A 16,194-nucleotide genomic window follows, 5' to 3' on the forward strand; every position below is an offset into this window, starting at 1 on the left:
CGACGCAACAGCCGCGAAGGGACCGCTGGAGCCAGGAAACAAGCCCAAGCGGTGTTGGGCCTGTCAGAATGAATAACGGAAAAATGTGCTACCAAGCCGGTCGCCGGTTGTGAGGCGTCTCAGTTCTCCCGGGGGCCATTTATTCTTCGGCGTGGACCGGTAGCTTGGCCTGGTGGTAGTGCCTGCCTAAACCTATCACTGTCGCAACCCATCAACAGCTTCTGTCCTGCGGTGCTTTCGGCGGTGTGTCTCCCGGCCCTGGGATAGGGCCCGTACAGTGATGTGGGGAGAGTGGGTTTCCACTGCCACCGATTTGGCATTCTTTTGGGCTCCTGGGCGGCTCGTCGCCATCGTTGTCGGTGAGTGATAAATGACAAGACATCACGATAGCTATTCTATTCGTTCTGACATATACTGCGGCACTGCCTTTTCGACTAGGTGTCGTTTGATCGTTTTTAGCGTGCTGGTGTTTGTGCGACGATGCGTGTGCATAGAACGGAGCGGTTAAAGAATAGAAACGCAATGCCGATCAGGAGATACGATCAGCAGAGTGGTAGAGCCATTCCGCCATTCGCTAAGCCATTCCGGTTATATCGCCCGGGTGCCTGACTCGGTGCAGATATCGTCTGTCCGCCGGTATCTGCACGCGCTGAGGATTGAGGTTGCAGATTCTACCGTATCAATTTACTTTTCAAATGGAGGTCAATATTGATTACCCGCAAGTGTCAGTTGATCGGTAGTAGCACACTTTCTAGCGACATGCAGCTTGGGGGTATGCATTTTCGCGTAAACCAAGCCTAGTGGAGACTTTTAACTTCAGCAAAGCTGAAATATTATACCCATCATGCGTTCGTCGTTCTATTCCGCTAAATCTAACACAAAAGTGGTAGTTAACGTAATCTATTAGGGCGTACACTCTGCATTCCCATAGCTCCGAAGTTGATATCCGACAACTTTTGAAAGGGCAGCAAACTCTCACCAAAAGAAAGACTGTGGAAGTGTAAGCGGGTTTGATTAGGTTTTTGTTTACATTTCGCACGCTTCTTCGCACCTTTTGTGTAGCGTCGATGATCAGGTGTTGATTTTCGTATGGCGTGCAAGTCTTTCTTGGGTTGTTATTATTTTTCCCGCCTCTATTCTATTTTTATCCCAGCGCCTAGAAGCTTTTCCCGCTAATTCTGCGAACCATTTGAAAGGTTGGGATTTTTCTTGTCTGCATCTGAAGCATCTCTTCTAGCGCTCAAAACCGCTAAAAGCGCTTTGATTGACGAAATAATGAATGAAATGTAGAAATGGGGAGAAAGAATGAGAAACTAGCTTTTTCATTACAGAATCGGAGACCAGTAAGATCGGTAAGCAGTTTGATTTCTTTTAAGCAAAATAATAAAAATGACGACAAAGCAGAGTCTTAAGGTAATTCTTGGATTATATTGTAGTAATTCCATTAAAGTTCGCAAGAAAACTACTACAACATTATAAGAAAGCATTGAAAAGAGAAATAATAAAACATATCTCTATTACCGAGTGCACTCGCGCCCGATCCAAACATTGAACATTCAATTGAATACGTCAAGCAACTCGTAAAATCAGAATATCTCAATCATCATCATTAAGATTTTTCCGATTCTCGCTTTGCTGTTTGTGTAGTTGCTCCAACCAGAATGCTCCTTTATTACAGTTGCAAGGGAGATTCTCCGCTGTACACCATTACCATGTCGCTAGCGACGGATTGCATTTTGATTGATACAGATAGATACCGGCTCGAGTCTGGAGCTGGAGTCTGGAGAAGTCTTAAGACCACCCAGCAAAACTCGCTATACCCCGCAGAGTTCTTCGTCGAAGGTCGACCGTCTGGACGAATACAAAGGCACAAGGCATCGCTGGTTGCGCTGGTACATTCGCTGGTGCATAGCTAATGAATTATTATTCCGAACGGTCTATTATTTTGATGTGCTACTGATTGGTTAATAAATTATATTAAACTGCAGGCGTGCGCCAGGGCACCGTAATGCCGTGGGCACGCTAATGCCACGCTTCGATGCTGTCGGTGGTTTGACTGCGCGCGAGACAAGTGCAGCCCTGGTGCAATTGCCCTCCAGCACGGTGTTGACTCGGTTTCAGGTTAAGCAAATTGAAGTGGAAAAAAGCACGAATGAGTCCAATGAATCTGGATTGATGCTTTGCTACTGTTGGGGGTCAGAAGAATCGTTTAAACGCTAGGTTACAAGGCCATCATGTTTCTTTTCCACTTTTGCTACTAATTGTAAATTATTGATGTCTCGTACGAAGTATTTCTTGTTGAAGAAAGAGAGTGATACATACATGAAGATCGATCATTCGCGATATCATTTGGGTGGATTTTGTGACACGATTTAGAACGCAAACAGAGCAATATAGTTGCTTTTACGTGACATAAAATTATAACCAATTTATTCGTAAACATTTTGCAATGATTTATTGAATAACTCATCCCACATCATCAACAAAACATCGCGATATTATAATAAATTCTACACAAACCCAACAACACTAATCCCAAGAACCCAGCTTCAGAACTTGTTTTCCTGAGCGAATCAGACCTTTTTTTCATTCGCCAAAAGTCGTTCCTTTTCCGCCATCTTTTCCTACCATCGATCCACCCCGACTAGACGGAACTACGCCTTGATTGTATCGAATCCATTGCTCAGCCGCAACAACCACCAACCACCACAATGTCACCCAGTTTTTTTTTTCTTCGCTCTGCCACGCCCGCCCGGAAGAACCACACAGCGAAGACGAAAATTAACAACGACATACGTAATGGGCGCTCGTGATCATGAATTACGATTGTGTCCACCGTGACCACCGTCAGCGGCAGACGCGCAGAACGACGCTCCGGAATGTGTCTCGGGTGATCCAGAATCGTCAAAACTGGCCGATTCGCACTGGAAAAGAACCGTTGGCGTAATTATTTGCCTGCAGGCATTTGACGAGCTTATCCTTGTCCGTTTCCTTTCCAGTTTGACGCGTTACCCTCGAAGGGGGTTTTGGTTTTTGGCCTAGTTCTGATACGATCGAGAATGGAATCGCGTCGATTAAGTGCTGTCCAATCGAGTTCATGACTTTGCAACACCCCTTACCGGGGGGGTGCTTTGGTCAGACGGGCCTTTGGTCAGAGTACGAGGATCGAACCATGTTCGATAAGGGAAGCCACCAAACCAGCATAGCAGTGGTTAAAGTAATTAAACTCATTTTCCCAATATATTCGGAGAGACTTCATGGAAATTAAAAAAATACATCGCGTAATGTGGGTCGTCAACTGTGCCGTAATTAAGATCACACCGTGAACTGTTGAATCATGTACACCCCGGTGCACCGGTAGGAAGGCAACACACGATTTACGTTGCGGAAACCCTCCAGGTGACAGATGATTTGCATCTTCATTGTACGGCGAATGGACCCGTTTTGCAGCATGTCCAAAATCCAACAAGTCCCTTCCCGTTCCGATGCGATCTTATCTGAACACCGTTGTGGTGCGTCTTTCTAGAGGATTCCCTTCACGAGGGAATGAGATATCGCGCTTATGCTTTCACTTCGGTACGATCTAATTGTTCTTTACAGCACAGGAACGATTCGCCTGTCCCGGGTGAAGGGCTATCGGTGTTCTTTTGCAACACCGTACCTATCCTCCCGTACTGGTGGAGAAGGTGTGAACATCATTAAAAAACACCCCTGCAGACAGATGAAAGCGTGGCGTCCATGTTTTCCGCCACCCTGGCCGAACTTCATTCAAAACATTCAACGGCCTTTGACGGTCTGTATCCTGGCCTGGACTCTATCTCGACGCTGCATCAGCATGCTTAAAGTCGACGGAAACCTCCAGTAAACAAGTATCATTCCCCGTCAGCTACCGGTATTTGCTGCTGCCAATCGTAATAATGCCGTTTAATCTGATAATTGTTTTGATCATTTTCCGGTTACTTGCACTTTGCCGTGTAAAATCTGGTGGCGCACGACAGCTTAGTAGCGTTCCGTAAGAAGCAAGTCCGACGATCATCAACGACCCAAGCTACCCAAATGAGGATGATGTGCCCGTCTTCATTCACGCTGCATAATGTCGATGTCGGGAGCTGCATGATGGGGGCCCAACATGCATCGATCCAGCGCCGCACCGTGATGCAGTTCGATTGGCGCCCGTTCAACGTAGCAAAAAGGGTTGAGTTTTGTTGTATCATTGTGCCGTTGATTAAAATTCTTCGCTGGAAACGCTGGCTCATTATTCGCAAATTGGTGGTCGGTTTTGGCAGGCAGGACCCAAACCGTAGCTTCGTTAGGAAAGCCGGAAAAGAAGCACATCTCAAGTGGCAGAACCGGGCGGGCGGGTCAGATCCAAAGGGGAAGAGAATGTTTGCCGAATGTCCGGCGCCCGGACATACCGATCGAACTGTCCGGACAGTTCAATGTACCGGCGTGTAGTAATCTCCGCATCAAAACATGGCGTTCATAAGCTGAACGAGCGGAAGCCTGATGTGTTCACTGCACGCCACGGAGAGTGAATCTTCGTACGTTTAATTTTGTTGGTTTTGTTCATTCCCGGTCTTATCAAACATTGCAGCATCTTGTTAAAATTACGGCTTAATTATCGTGCCAAACGGATCGATCGTTAAGGGACTGTAATTGATGGTAGCGCATTCGAATGCACGTGATGGCATGAAAAGGGTTTCGTGGTTAGGTTTTTCAATGTCAATGACCAGCATGATTGTGATAAGAGTTGTTTGTTTTGTGTGAAATTTATTATCATATAACTTTACAAAAGATATCCAACATACGTTTGGTTGTAGATTTAAAGATGAACTTAATTAATAAACGTTTTATTCATTCATTTTCTTTACAGGACAACTGATATGGTCATATAAATGTCGCTTAAAAAGGCTTTCGATGGTGGATACAGGTAAGTGTGTATCGGCGGAAATAATTACAAACTTTTTTACGCATTCTTGCTACCTTTACCTTGTCTTTTGAACATCATTCAAGTAGCTGATCTTGGAAGATCACACGAAAAGCTTAAGTTTTTTGCTATTTTTTTCTCGGCAACTCTATAAACCTCAAACCAATTAGCACGTAAAATTTACAAACCATTACTAATTTGCCGAAAAGCCGAGTGTTTGAATCCCTATTTCGGTTCGATTTCGGCGCCATTCGCTAATTACAGAACAACCCACCACAAAGCACAAGCGCTCGAGAGATTGCAAAAATCATAAAACTGTGGCCAGAAACGAAGAGGGGAAAAAACCTCTCGCATCTTTGACTGACTGTGTTGAATTTGAATAGTCTATCTGCGTAAAGATTTATTGGATTCGCACACATAAATCAATCGGACTTCGACGGATATGACTTCACCGAACTATACAAAATCCACACCATCTTCCGTCTGGCATAGATTGTCAGTTTTGTGAATTTTCTTGTGCTTGCCAAGCATAAAAGAATCCCCAAACTTTATGCTAATAGCACCGCCACAATCCTACTCCTCCCTGATACGCTATGATAGCGAAATTTCTTCAAAGGCTCTTCCCATTCAATCAATTAAAAGCTTTATCAGCCAATCGATGCGACGGCGACAGACCGTTTGTGCTGTCGAGGACGTGCTAATACAATCAGCTGCGATGCTGAGCCCGCCATCGGATGATGATGAATGTTGCGCCATCAGTGCCGAAAGGTGATAGGTACGAACAGTTTCCGTAAGCCGTGGCCCAACCTTCCAACTCCAATCGCGAGCGCGCGGAAAAGGGAAAGGTCCGCTTCATTTGGTTTTGCTAATGAATTTGATAATCTACCGACATTCGTCATACTTTTATTGACCGTTTCAAACAATCGATCAAATACAAAAAAAAAATTAAACGGTGATAGAAAGTGAATGAAAAATTGTCGCTTCTGCTCTTGTATGCAGTAAGAGGTGCAGCTATTTAATTTCATCGTAAAAATGATTAGCCACACGATAAGAGTGAATGACTGGGAAGTTTCCCTTTTTCGCTGCAATGTGTATGAATATTTTTAAGGTGTTTCGTTTATAGCTTGGAAGCGATCGGATCGAGCGATTTTGTTTTGGTGATTAACCAATTGATCAGTGCTGTGAAAGGTCCAATCCATGGGCTGTTTTCTTGTACAATCGTGAAGAAAATAAACTGTAAAAATTGTCTTTTTTCTGAAGAATTCATTTCTGTTTTTCGGAAAAGATGGCGAGAGATTAAAAACTGTTGTTTTGCCTAATATAGTTCCTCCAACAGGTATCGCCTACTCTCGTGGGAAGATGTCCAGGTACCGGGTCGTCTTATTTTTCATTTTCTCTAGCGCTTTGATTAATTGCTTAAATTTATGGACCAGAAGGTATCTGTGTAACACACAACACAATAGAATTCGGTTTATCTATCTGGTCGAAACCTTCTGGAGCCTTTCTATCGCTTCTTCCGTATCTCCGCTTGTGGCGCATTATTCTGTGGTACCGAATCTTGTCATAAAATGTAAATTTAATCCCACAAAAAGTTTGGCGAGGGTTGGTAGAACTTTTTTTTGCATCAGAATAACACACCTCCAATCACAATCCTCTAAGCCGCCAGTCAGCCGCAGATCAGCGTTGGTGAAATGAATCAAGCAAGATTTATGGCACAACGCCCGTATCGAAGCCTTCCAAACGTACCGGCATCTCATACTATCGTCAAATTGACGGGATCCAGTTTCGGTGATAGATTTGTGGCCCGGTGACTGTAATCTAACATAATTCATAGGCTTAAGCGAACATAAAAGGAGCCCACGGTTCATCGATCGAGGACTTCAGGGTGGGGGGGGGGGGGGGAGGGAAAGAATTAGTCCACACCAGCCATCCCATCATATGTCCCATTTCGCACGACCCGCTCACTCGCTTGATGGAAAACTAGCAAACATTGTATCGGCAACGCTCGCTCGCCCTATCGTTTTATGCTAAATGTTTTGATCCACTTTTTCATCGATCGAGCCGATTTGATCAGTTCCAAAAATCGGCGTGGGCGGTCAAGTTTAGCACAGCCAAAACGCTGTTACGATGACGACGGGGCGGGGCGGAACAGATTATCGAACTGGAAGATAGTCGATAGAGCACTCTGGATGCTTTCGATCACTTGATTGTCGCCGGCTAGAATCGCGCTCAATCGTTTTATGATGCCTGGTGGGCTTTCGCATTGCGGATGAGGGACTTATATAGGCCAAACCGTTCGTCGCGTGGTTTAGAAGAATTAATTTAAACAATCTACAAGTGTGTGTCTTTGACAATCACTTTGCTGAGAAAGAAAGAGGTGGGATTGGCAGATTTATGGAACCGTGACGAATGTACACGAATCGTGTCGTTCACGCGTGCGATCTGGATTTTGATTATCGATGACAGTCGCGGTTCGTCATATATATCGATCGGGATGTTTGAAATCATTGTCATAACGGGCTTAAGTGTGGCTGAAGCACGAATGATATGCACAAGTTGGTGTTTTAAGCGTTTGTGGTTTTGGGTTAGTGTTGTTTTTATGGAACAGTTCACAAGTGTGTTGAGAGTGATTATTCGTGGTGTGAATAGTATTAAATGGACAATTTTTACAGTGAATTAAAGCACGAAAAGGAGTTTTTTAGATAAAAAATGAGAAGTTGTAAACGTATCCTAGAAGATAGTATAAAAAGCAGGTAATTTTGGCTTATTAATCGTTACTTTCATTGAAGAAATTTTAATTATGATGCTACTCCTAATTAAAATCATGAACAAATTGCAACTTTCATGTATAACTTCAAATAATTCCTTTAGACAAAACCTTAACCATTCATGCATCCAGCGCCTATGAAGACGTCCTGAGCTGATGAGAGAAACCGTAACCAATAACTTTAAGATTATGCTAATTTAACGATCAATTTGTAGCTTAATCTTTCCGAGATAAGCAACCACGGCTTAATCCACCGATCTTAAACCATCCAGCGAATATCAAACCAGCAGTCATAAAGATGAAACCGCTCAGTAAAGTTGATTAGATTACAAACAGCAGCAAGCCGTACATTCCAACGTACGCATCCAATAATCCTAGCTCGCGTCTAAACGATACTCCTGTCGAACGTCGTCGAACACACTCTCAAATTCATACCACTCTCACTTTCGATCGTCCGCATCGTCGGCAACATGTAATCTCTACCCTTGCTCAACAAACGAGCCGTCACGATCAAACAGTGGAAAAACTTCACCTTGAACACCTAGCCTGTGGGCCGGATAGTTACAGATAAAAAAGGGAACTGGTAGCGTGCGCTAGCTTGATCGAGTCGTTCGTAGCGACCGGCTACCGTAGAGTAAATCATGTTGCATGCTGTACAACAAGATCATTTAGCCTGGCATGATAGAGTCCCGGGTGCTACCTCATAAAATCACGACGAGCGCACCGTGTTTTTTTTTTCAGATCCGGTGGCGCTGGAGACGGCGCTGACGCTGATCCGGAGCGAAGCGTTGTAAAAGTGTTGTGAAACTCGTGTACGAATCTCGGCAAGCAGCTGAGCGGTAACATAAACAAATTGATTAGTCGTGTAGTGCGGGATGCTTCTCTGAATACTTTCCAGTTTAAGCTCGGGCGATTTTTGGAGTGGGCGAGTAAAGAAGTAACCGTGTGCAATTTGCATCTATTTTCCACCCCGATCTGATAGTTGCTGCTATCAGACGAAGCAAACCACTTTGAGGATCATCTTTCTGAGCCGATACGATGTGACGAACCAGGTGTTGGGAAGATTCCAGTGATGAGTTCAGCTTAATTCCGTTAATCGTTTCTAGGCTTCTCCCTTATCGTACCGGCCTGTACATCATTTTCATACCAATCTTTCCGTGTCGGCACTTACCGGTGGGGGGTTTTGTGTTGACTGTCGGTTGTCTGCAAGAGTTTCCAAAAATGTTAATCCTTCCGAGCGAGATCTCTAGCTCTGCACAGTCTTTATGCATGTGTTGCAACGCAATGCAAACGCATTGTGAAGATCTCTCTGCCCGTGCTGCTGAATATTTATATCACAAATCGGCTGCAACTAAATGTGAATGATCGCTTCGAATAAAAGGGTTTGCTCGGAGCAAGATTAATTCACCCCACACGGTCAGTCCTGCACTAATTGGTGATGAAGTGCCGTTTCCGTGGCGTAGTTCCGTATCGTTGGCTTTCGTGATTTTTGATGCATTTTTCAACGAAACCTTATCCACCTTCATCGCGATCGCGATGGTGATAGAGCGTGCGTTTTTGTTCACTTTTTTTTTCTTAAAAGCGCAGCTGGTAACCCTTGCGATGCATTAATCGGGAGAAAGTACTGTACCGGCTGGTTTGGTGGATGAGTTGAAGAAATATTTTGGGATTTTAAGAGGCATTCATGTATGGCAATGAATCCTCGAAGTGGATCTTTAAGCTTGTGGAACTCGTTTCGTTGTTTTTCGAGGGGTTATTTCTTGTGGGTCATTACTAGGACTTGCATAACTTGGATCGCTGTTATTTTTTAAATGTAATAATGACAATTGCTGCATTGAAATTGTTAAAAGGAATTAAAAGAAATTAGAAAAAAATACGCTTTTCATCGAACATTATTTTATTTCAGTACATCTGTTTTATTACTTATGTTGGTATACAATACAACTTACACAGGTAATATCACAATCCACTTATGCTCTAGAACTGTTTAACATTCTTAAATGTTTGATTCTACTTGTAAAGATTCATAACGTTCCTCACGTGTAATTAACAATCCAATTCAGGTAAATCCTAAAACCGTTTCAGACTTTCAGTACGTGTGTGTGAGGCATTCTGTTCTTATCGATAGAAAGTGATTACAAATCTATAAAGTTTTTTTTTATGCTCTGAGCATGCAAATTACCAAACGATGCAATACAAACTAAGACAAAATGTGAACATTTAGCAAGCACAACCCCACTTTGCGACCTTTACTCTTAACAAAAACATATCTCGCTATGTTTAAAACAAGCCTACGTTGTATACATTTTGCATAGCAAAATATCATTGCTATTGTGTATACCTTTAACGCTGGGCACTAAAGTTTTACATTAATTTGCACTTGCGGCTACCACGCGTTACCATTTCCATCGGTAAGCTTTTCGAGTAGCGAACTGCTCGATAAATTCCGTACGCTATCAACGAGCACACGAGTGTAGCCAAGACACCAACCACTAGCAGCACGTCCAGCAGCAGGTACTCGAACCACGATAGATGGCGCACGTGTAACGGTTTCGTTCCACCGTTACGTGCCACATATTCGATCCACCAAACGGCACGCTCCATCGACGTTTGGGGCTGATCGTTGAGCAAGCGGTGCAGTTTGTTAACGTTTTCTTGATATCTGAAAAGAAGCATGCGTGAAACACATAAAACTCAATAGATTAATGCCATGCTTTTAGTTAAATGCCACGTGTCAAGCGTTACCTTGCGTTCGTTAGGACGTCTCGCAGTTTATCCACGAATGTTTGTGTTTCGAAGTCGATGAGTGAGATGATGCCAGCTTCATACTTGACTATTTGGCGCAGATAATGATCGTACGAGGTTGAGTAGCTGATGCCAACGACAGGCACTTTATGTTGGATGGCATCTTCTACATTCATTTGGCCACCATCCGTGACGAATGCTCGCACTTTTGGATGTCCTGTAAAATAAAACATTACAACAAAAAACCTTTAAAGGGACTCTATAACAATACAAAAATAATTTAAATTTGATGAGACTTTTTCTTATACCAATAATTACACGTTATTGTACTACAATTACGCAAATCTCTAATATCTTTCCATTCCTCCATTGATGCATTCTAAGAGGCGTTGTTGTAAACAATAACATAATCACAGATACAATCACTTCACCCCACGGCTTTTCGCAAGCGAATCCGCGTATGTAAATATTTTCAACCTTCAACCATTTGCGTTCATCCGCAGCCTGTTGTTGATGATGCGTTTTGTTTTTGTCTGTGGACATTCCACCGAGCAATTGCCAACCCTTATCCTCCTGCACAAGATACGAGCCGCGTTGTTATTGTCACTTGTCGGTTTCATTTCTCAATGAACCGCCAGCGAAACACGTGCGTACGAGTGTGACTGATGCTCTACTACGTTTCAGCACATGCCTCTTGTACACTCACACAAACAACGCACCGTCGCTGGGAACGTAGCCATGAACCCCTTGGTGCAAAACAACACGTCTAATGGGAAACCGGCTGCCAAGCCCCCAAAGTATTGCGATTTAGATCGGTACGGCGGGTGGGATTCCATTGAGGAAGGGAGCACTTATCTTACCCTCCGCACGAGCACAGCGCCGACCAACAGTCGCGCCAACCCCCGTAGCGCTCTATCTAATCTTGTTTTTGTTTTGATTTGCTTCAAAACATACCTCTCGACTACCATGCGCGAATCCACGCTGCTCAACATTCGCGATCGTCGCGCATCCATCTTGTGCAGGTCGTTTGGTAATAGATACCGGGAAGTATTTAATATTCACAACAGTGGCCGACGACATGTGAACCATCCCGCATTTATTTTAAAAACCCACCCTACACACTTTTTCCGCAGCTCACGAGAGCAATAATAGTGAGCGTGTTCGTCTTATTTATTTGCATTTAGACATTGTAGAGCGCCTTGAAGCATTCCCGAAAAGAAACGAGTTTTTCAAGGTCCCACTGATCTGAGCTGGCTTCTAAACGTTGCACCGTAGAAAGGTTGCGATACTGCGTATATTCTATTCATATCGCTTAGAACTATTTTTCATGTAGCAAAAAAAACATGAATCTTTCTTCGGAAGCTGCCCGGTAACCTTCACAAATCGTTACCCCTTGTGGTTTTTGCGACGACGAGCGAAACAGCTAACGAAGTGTAGCACAAATTTCAAAGTGAAACAGAAGACACGAAAAAAAACTTGAAGCACAAATCGAAAAAAAATAGTCAACTTACCTAAAACGGACTCCTGTGGTACGTTGTGAGATTGATAGATGCGCCCAGTACTGTTGATGAGATCCATAACGTCGTCCAGTGCCCAAACGCTTGCCAAATCGAGGTGCTCGAGTGCTTTGGCAATTTTTTCTATGCGTACCCTTCCGGCGATGCCACCGAGCGAAGCGCCCAGATTGACGTACACAACCGGTTCGTCCGATTCGGCCAGGAAAAGGTTAAGATCTTCCGGTAGCTCCGCACCAACGTTGGTAGAGCGGGTTTGGTGAATGCCCCCGAGGTATACGGTCGTCGGTCCAACTGGACGTACGTTTCCCAGCTGCTGATACGCGTTGATCAACAGCAAATCGGCATTCTGCTCTATATGACGCAGATCGGAAATGTGATCGCCAAAGTTGCTCTGCGCAATCAGGTTCTGGGCTGGGATCTCTTCTGTGTAGTAGTATAATCTGTAAGCGAGCGTATAGAATGACGTGAAAGTATTATAAAAAAAAAATCTATCTAAGGTTTTGTTGTGTGTTTCGAGATTCTATGCCCATAGAATTCTTATCAGTGAAGTTACACCTCCTGGAGCGATGGCATAACCAAATGTGCTGGGATTAGGCTAACACGTACAAACATCAGCAGCCAGTTGATAAGTACCAGCAAACTGCAGAGGAGTACGTCAGAGGAATTGTAATTGATTTTGGCAACCCATTGAGGCGCAATTTGCTGACTTATGTAATCTTATCGGTCAACGTTTATGATAACCAAAAAATCAAGGCCACTGTGTCAACTGGAGAAATTCCTCATGTTGATAATGGAATGTAAGCGTCCGATAACCGTCTGATGAGTCCTCACAAGAATTCTGTCATGTAGAAATACTCATTAACTTCTGATTACTCGGAGCAACGATTTTCGTTTAGCTGGGAAATTTTCAAATTTCAGAATTCGTGGAATGAAATGGTGTCAGGTCACTCTTGACTTCACAGCCGTGGCGATAGGAGAGATATTAGAATAAGGTGTCTTTATTTTGAGAAACAAAACCAAACCACAAAACCATATTCACAGTCCAAATGTTTTAAAATAGAAACGTTTAGCGAAAGCAACACAGAAATTCATGTGCCTCCTGCGTCACTGCTTGAATAAATAGGCCGGCTGAGAAGTAATCGTTACAATTACTTAGCAGGATGCTGGCAATATAAAATGTAAGCATCCGAACCGAAGTTGAACGTACATGATGTCTTTAGTGAGCACTCGCTTACTCCAGCAAAACATGAAGTGAAACGGCATACAGTCGATAAGTGAAACTAGCACACATTCAGCAGCTTATTGCAAGGGTAGTATCCTCCACGTGGTATGTTCTAGAACGGTAGGAAACAATAAATAAGCTAGACGCAAAGATCAGCCATCGAAATAGTGACCGGATATGCATCGATTCCTCGAACTGTTGCTAGTTTCTTCACACTTACTTGCATCGAGCAATTCTATGCAAAACAAACAGAAATCCCCTGTGCTCACGCTATGAGATATAAGCATAAGTATGGACTATACGTCATTCAATCCTCCAACTCAGATATGTTGGTTCTACTGTTCCTTTGTGAAACGTAACCATTTTTCCTGTTGCCCCGTCTCAAATGCCTATAATCACTTTTACTTTCCTTGGTAATGACGGTCGAGTCGAGTCACTGCACCGACTGACTTGCACTTTTGTGCACGGTTTGTGCACGAGCGCATTGCATTGAAGCCGGTTTGACCTACGGCAATGCATGTGTGAACGATCGTCGTGAGTGGTGGGCCAGTCACATGGCTGTAACTGGCGGTAAGTTGCTCAATTATAATTGCTCCAGCTGCAGTACCATGTCAGGGTTGAATAATTCAACACAACACGTTGTTAATTTGTGCAGTTGCTGGGCAATAACGCAACAAAAAGGAACCTAACAAGGGACAGTTGCACCAAGCAAATGACTGTAGCCCTTTGTAATCAGCTGTTCAAAAGTACGGTATCATCACCCATGTCTTGAAACTTACCTGTACCAGACGGTGAATAGTACGCTCGAGATGCGCTGCAACAGGCTCAGATCTTCGCTGAACGGCATAAAGATGCTAGGATATCCGATCGGGTGGTTAGGATTGCCGAGTGCTTCGTGCGCATTGATAAAAGCTCCCCCGTTGGCGATGCCTACGAGCGGTGCACGGAAGTGTTCCGCAAACGCGTTCATCAGCGTAACACCGCACCATTCCACCATGACGACGTCGAACAGATTACACTTCGCATCCATACATGTTCCGGTTTCTTGCTCCGTTGGCTTGGCCGAGTTGATAAGCTGCTTCATGGCGGGATGTTGCAGTTCTTCAGCCGAAATCGTACGCATTACATCGAAGATGTTTCGCAGCATGTCACGCCCATCTAGCCCATCTCTTCCCAGCTGCTCCAACACCGGTAGCTGATAGGCGAAGCTAAGATCAATCTGCTGTATACGATCGAGCGATCCATTGGTACGATCGTTCGTCTCAATAGGATCCGTTGTTACTAGCACTATCTCGTGGCCACGGTTTGCAAGCTCTTCGATTAGCGGCCGGTAGACAAGCTGGTGTTGTTTCAAAGGCACCGGGAAGATTGCCAATATTTTTGCCGCCTCAACCAAACACAACGACGCGATGATCGCTATGAGAAGTATGAGTGTATTCGCTGCCATTGCTTGGCTTGTGATGGGTCGCGTTCTATTTTCGAGCTAGGCAAACGATTCCAACGATTGTCGCCAACTGTCTGTTGAGATTTAGTAACTGCAAAAAGGTGCTACAACAGTTTTGCACTGTCCGTCCCCACTTCTCGTCAACTGAGCAATGTGATTGCTTCTCACCACTTCCTGGCCTATCACGTTCACTGTCAGATGTACAATCAATTGAATTTCGCGTTCGTTTGACCTCGTTGATTAATGATTTGGTTGGCACAGTCTGTGTGCGCTGCACATGTGATCAGAGACGATCAGACAAATTGACACGACACTACACAAGCCCCACGACACTGGAAGCTGGAGCAAATTTCATTCAATCAAGCACACAATCAACGCAAACGATTGGCCCGTCACTCGTATGACGGTGAGCCGACAACGACTCGTGTACTCGTGTGCAAATAAATAAACGTTCGCTTCGTTCAAGTAATCCTTTTTGGAAAGCGAATCACTTCCTTCCGTGATACCCGCACACTGGTACACAATTTCCCGGATCGTAAGTGTGCCTTAAGGTCCTCGCGTGTGTTCCACTTGTGCGTCCGGCAGTTGAGATTAAATGGAAGAACCACCGTTGGGCTTAGTGACTGATGCAAGCTGAAAATAAGGAAGAAAGAAGAGAGAATGTAATAACTCAGAAGCAATAAGAAAAAATACTCGCTAATTAGCTATAACTGTGACGTAGTACTGCTGGGCTCGTGATAGTGTGATGGACAGAACCGTTACGAAACATGTCCTAGCCACATGATGGAGCCACATGATACGTCAAGCTTTGCGTGACGCACGACCGTCATTTTAGCAGAGCGACCGTTTGCTAATTGGGGATAGGATTTTTGAACTTGTGGAACTAGTTACTTGTTTAGTAATTCTGACAACACTGTAGGTATTTGTTGTTCGGCTTTTCTCTACTAGTAGATAAGCAGATTACTGTTAGCTCCATTGTGCAATAAAATCCTACCTTTACCCTCAGCTATTGGCATTGATTTTAAGCTGATTAGGAAGTATGAAGTCTTCCGGGTATATAACAAGTATTTGGCATAATATAAGATTGTTATCATGCAATTCTAATAACAAAATCGTTCGATAAACTGGCCCTAAATTGGCCAAATGAAATGAAAAAAAAATGAAGTTTTCAACACGCAAAGGGAAACCAATTGCTGTTCCTTGTACCGTAAAAAATTTAAATTGCAAACAACACGTGAAAAAATGGGAGAAGCATGAAATATTCTTAAAAAGTCAAACAAGCATGCTTAAGTGCATAATAGTATAACAACACCGAACGTGGGTGATATCAGCATTTTTGTTTTTTCCTACGCGTAATCGCTTTGTTTGCATTTGCTGACGGCAAAGAACAGGGCGCAACATATTAGTGCTGGTGTGGTGCTGCGTTGTTTCCAACGTTTGGCAGACGATGCCCCGGTCCATACGTGTGGTTCAGTACGTCCGGCATGAATCATACCACCCGGACCCATCATACCCCCATTGCTTGAGCATGCGGTAAAACATCCCTCTACCAGCTCTCTCTCGCGCTCTCTC

General features: G+C 44.0%; 2 protein-coding genes across 2 annotated transcripts in view; one reads left to right on the forward strand and one right to left on the reverse strand.

Moving 5' to 3' along the window:
- Positions 1–16,194, forward strand: part of LOC126557350 (serine proteinase stubble-like) — a 50,081-nt gene that overhangs the window by 17,716 nt on the left and 16,171 nt on the right. The window contains exon 2 of the mRNA XM_050213079.1: positions 4,874–4,930. Within this exon, the coding sequence (XP_050069036.1) occupies positions 4,918–4,930 (13 nt within the window). The 5' untranslated portion in view covers positions 4,874–4,917. The remainder of the gene's footprint in view (positions 1–4,873; positions 4,931–16,194) is intronic.
- LOC126557667 (UDP-glucosyltransferase 2-like) lies at positions 10,049–14,638 on the reverse strand. Its single transcript, XM_050213520.1, has 4 exons — positions 13,958–14,638; positions 11,951–12,396; positions 10,440–10,656; positions 10,049–10,356 (listed from the first exon to the last, which is right to left on the reverse strand). Exons 1-4 carry the CDS (start codon positions 14,623–14,625, stop codon positions 10,059–10,061), a joined length of 1,629 nt encoding a protein of 542 aa, XP_050069477.1. The 5' UTR covers positions 14,626–14,638; the 3' UTR covers positions 10,049–10,058.

Source organism: Anopheles maculipalpis, chromosome 2RL, assembly GCF_943734695.1.
Source record: "Anopheles maculipalpis chromosome 2RL, idAnoMacuDA_375_x, whole genome shotgun sequence".
NCBI classification, from domain to species: Eukaryota; Metazoa; Arthropoda; class Insecta; order Diptera; family Culicidae; genus Anopheles; species Anopheles maculipalpis.

What these genes read in the sequence shown, in the direction of transcription:
- LOC126557667 (XM_050213520.1), bottom strand. Translation starts at nt 14,625, where the DNA reads ATGGCAGCGAATACACTCATACTTCTCATAGCGATCATCGCGTCGTTG. An exon ending in ACCACAGGAGTCCGTTTTAG is followed by an intron (nt 10,657 to 11,950) that starts GTAAGTTGACTA and finishes TTTATTTTACAG; the next exon opens with GACATCCAAAAGTGCGAGCA. An exon ending in GACGTCCTAACGAACGCAAG is followed by an intron (nt 10,357 to 10,439) that starts GTAACGCTTGAC and finishes GCTTCTTTTCAG; the next exon opens with ATATCAAGAAAACGTTAACA.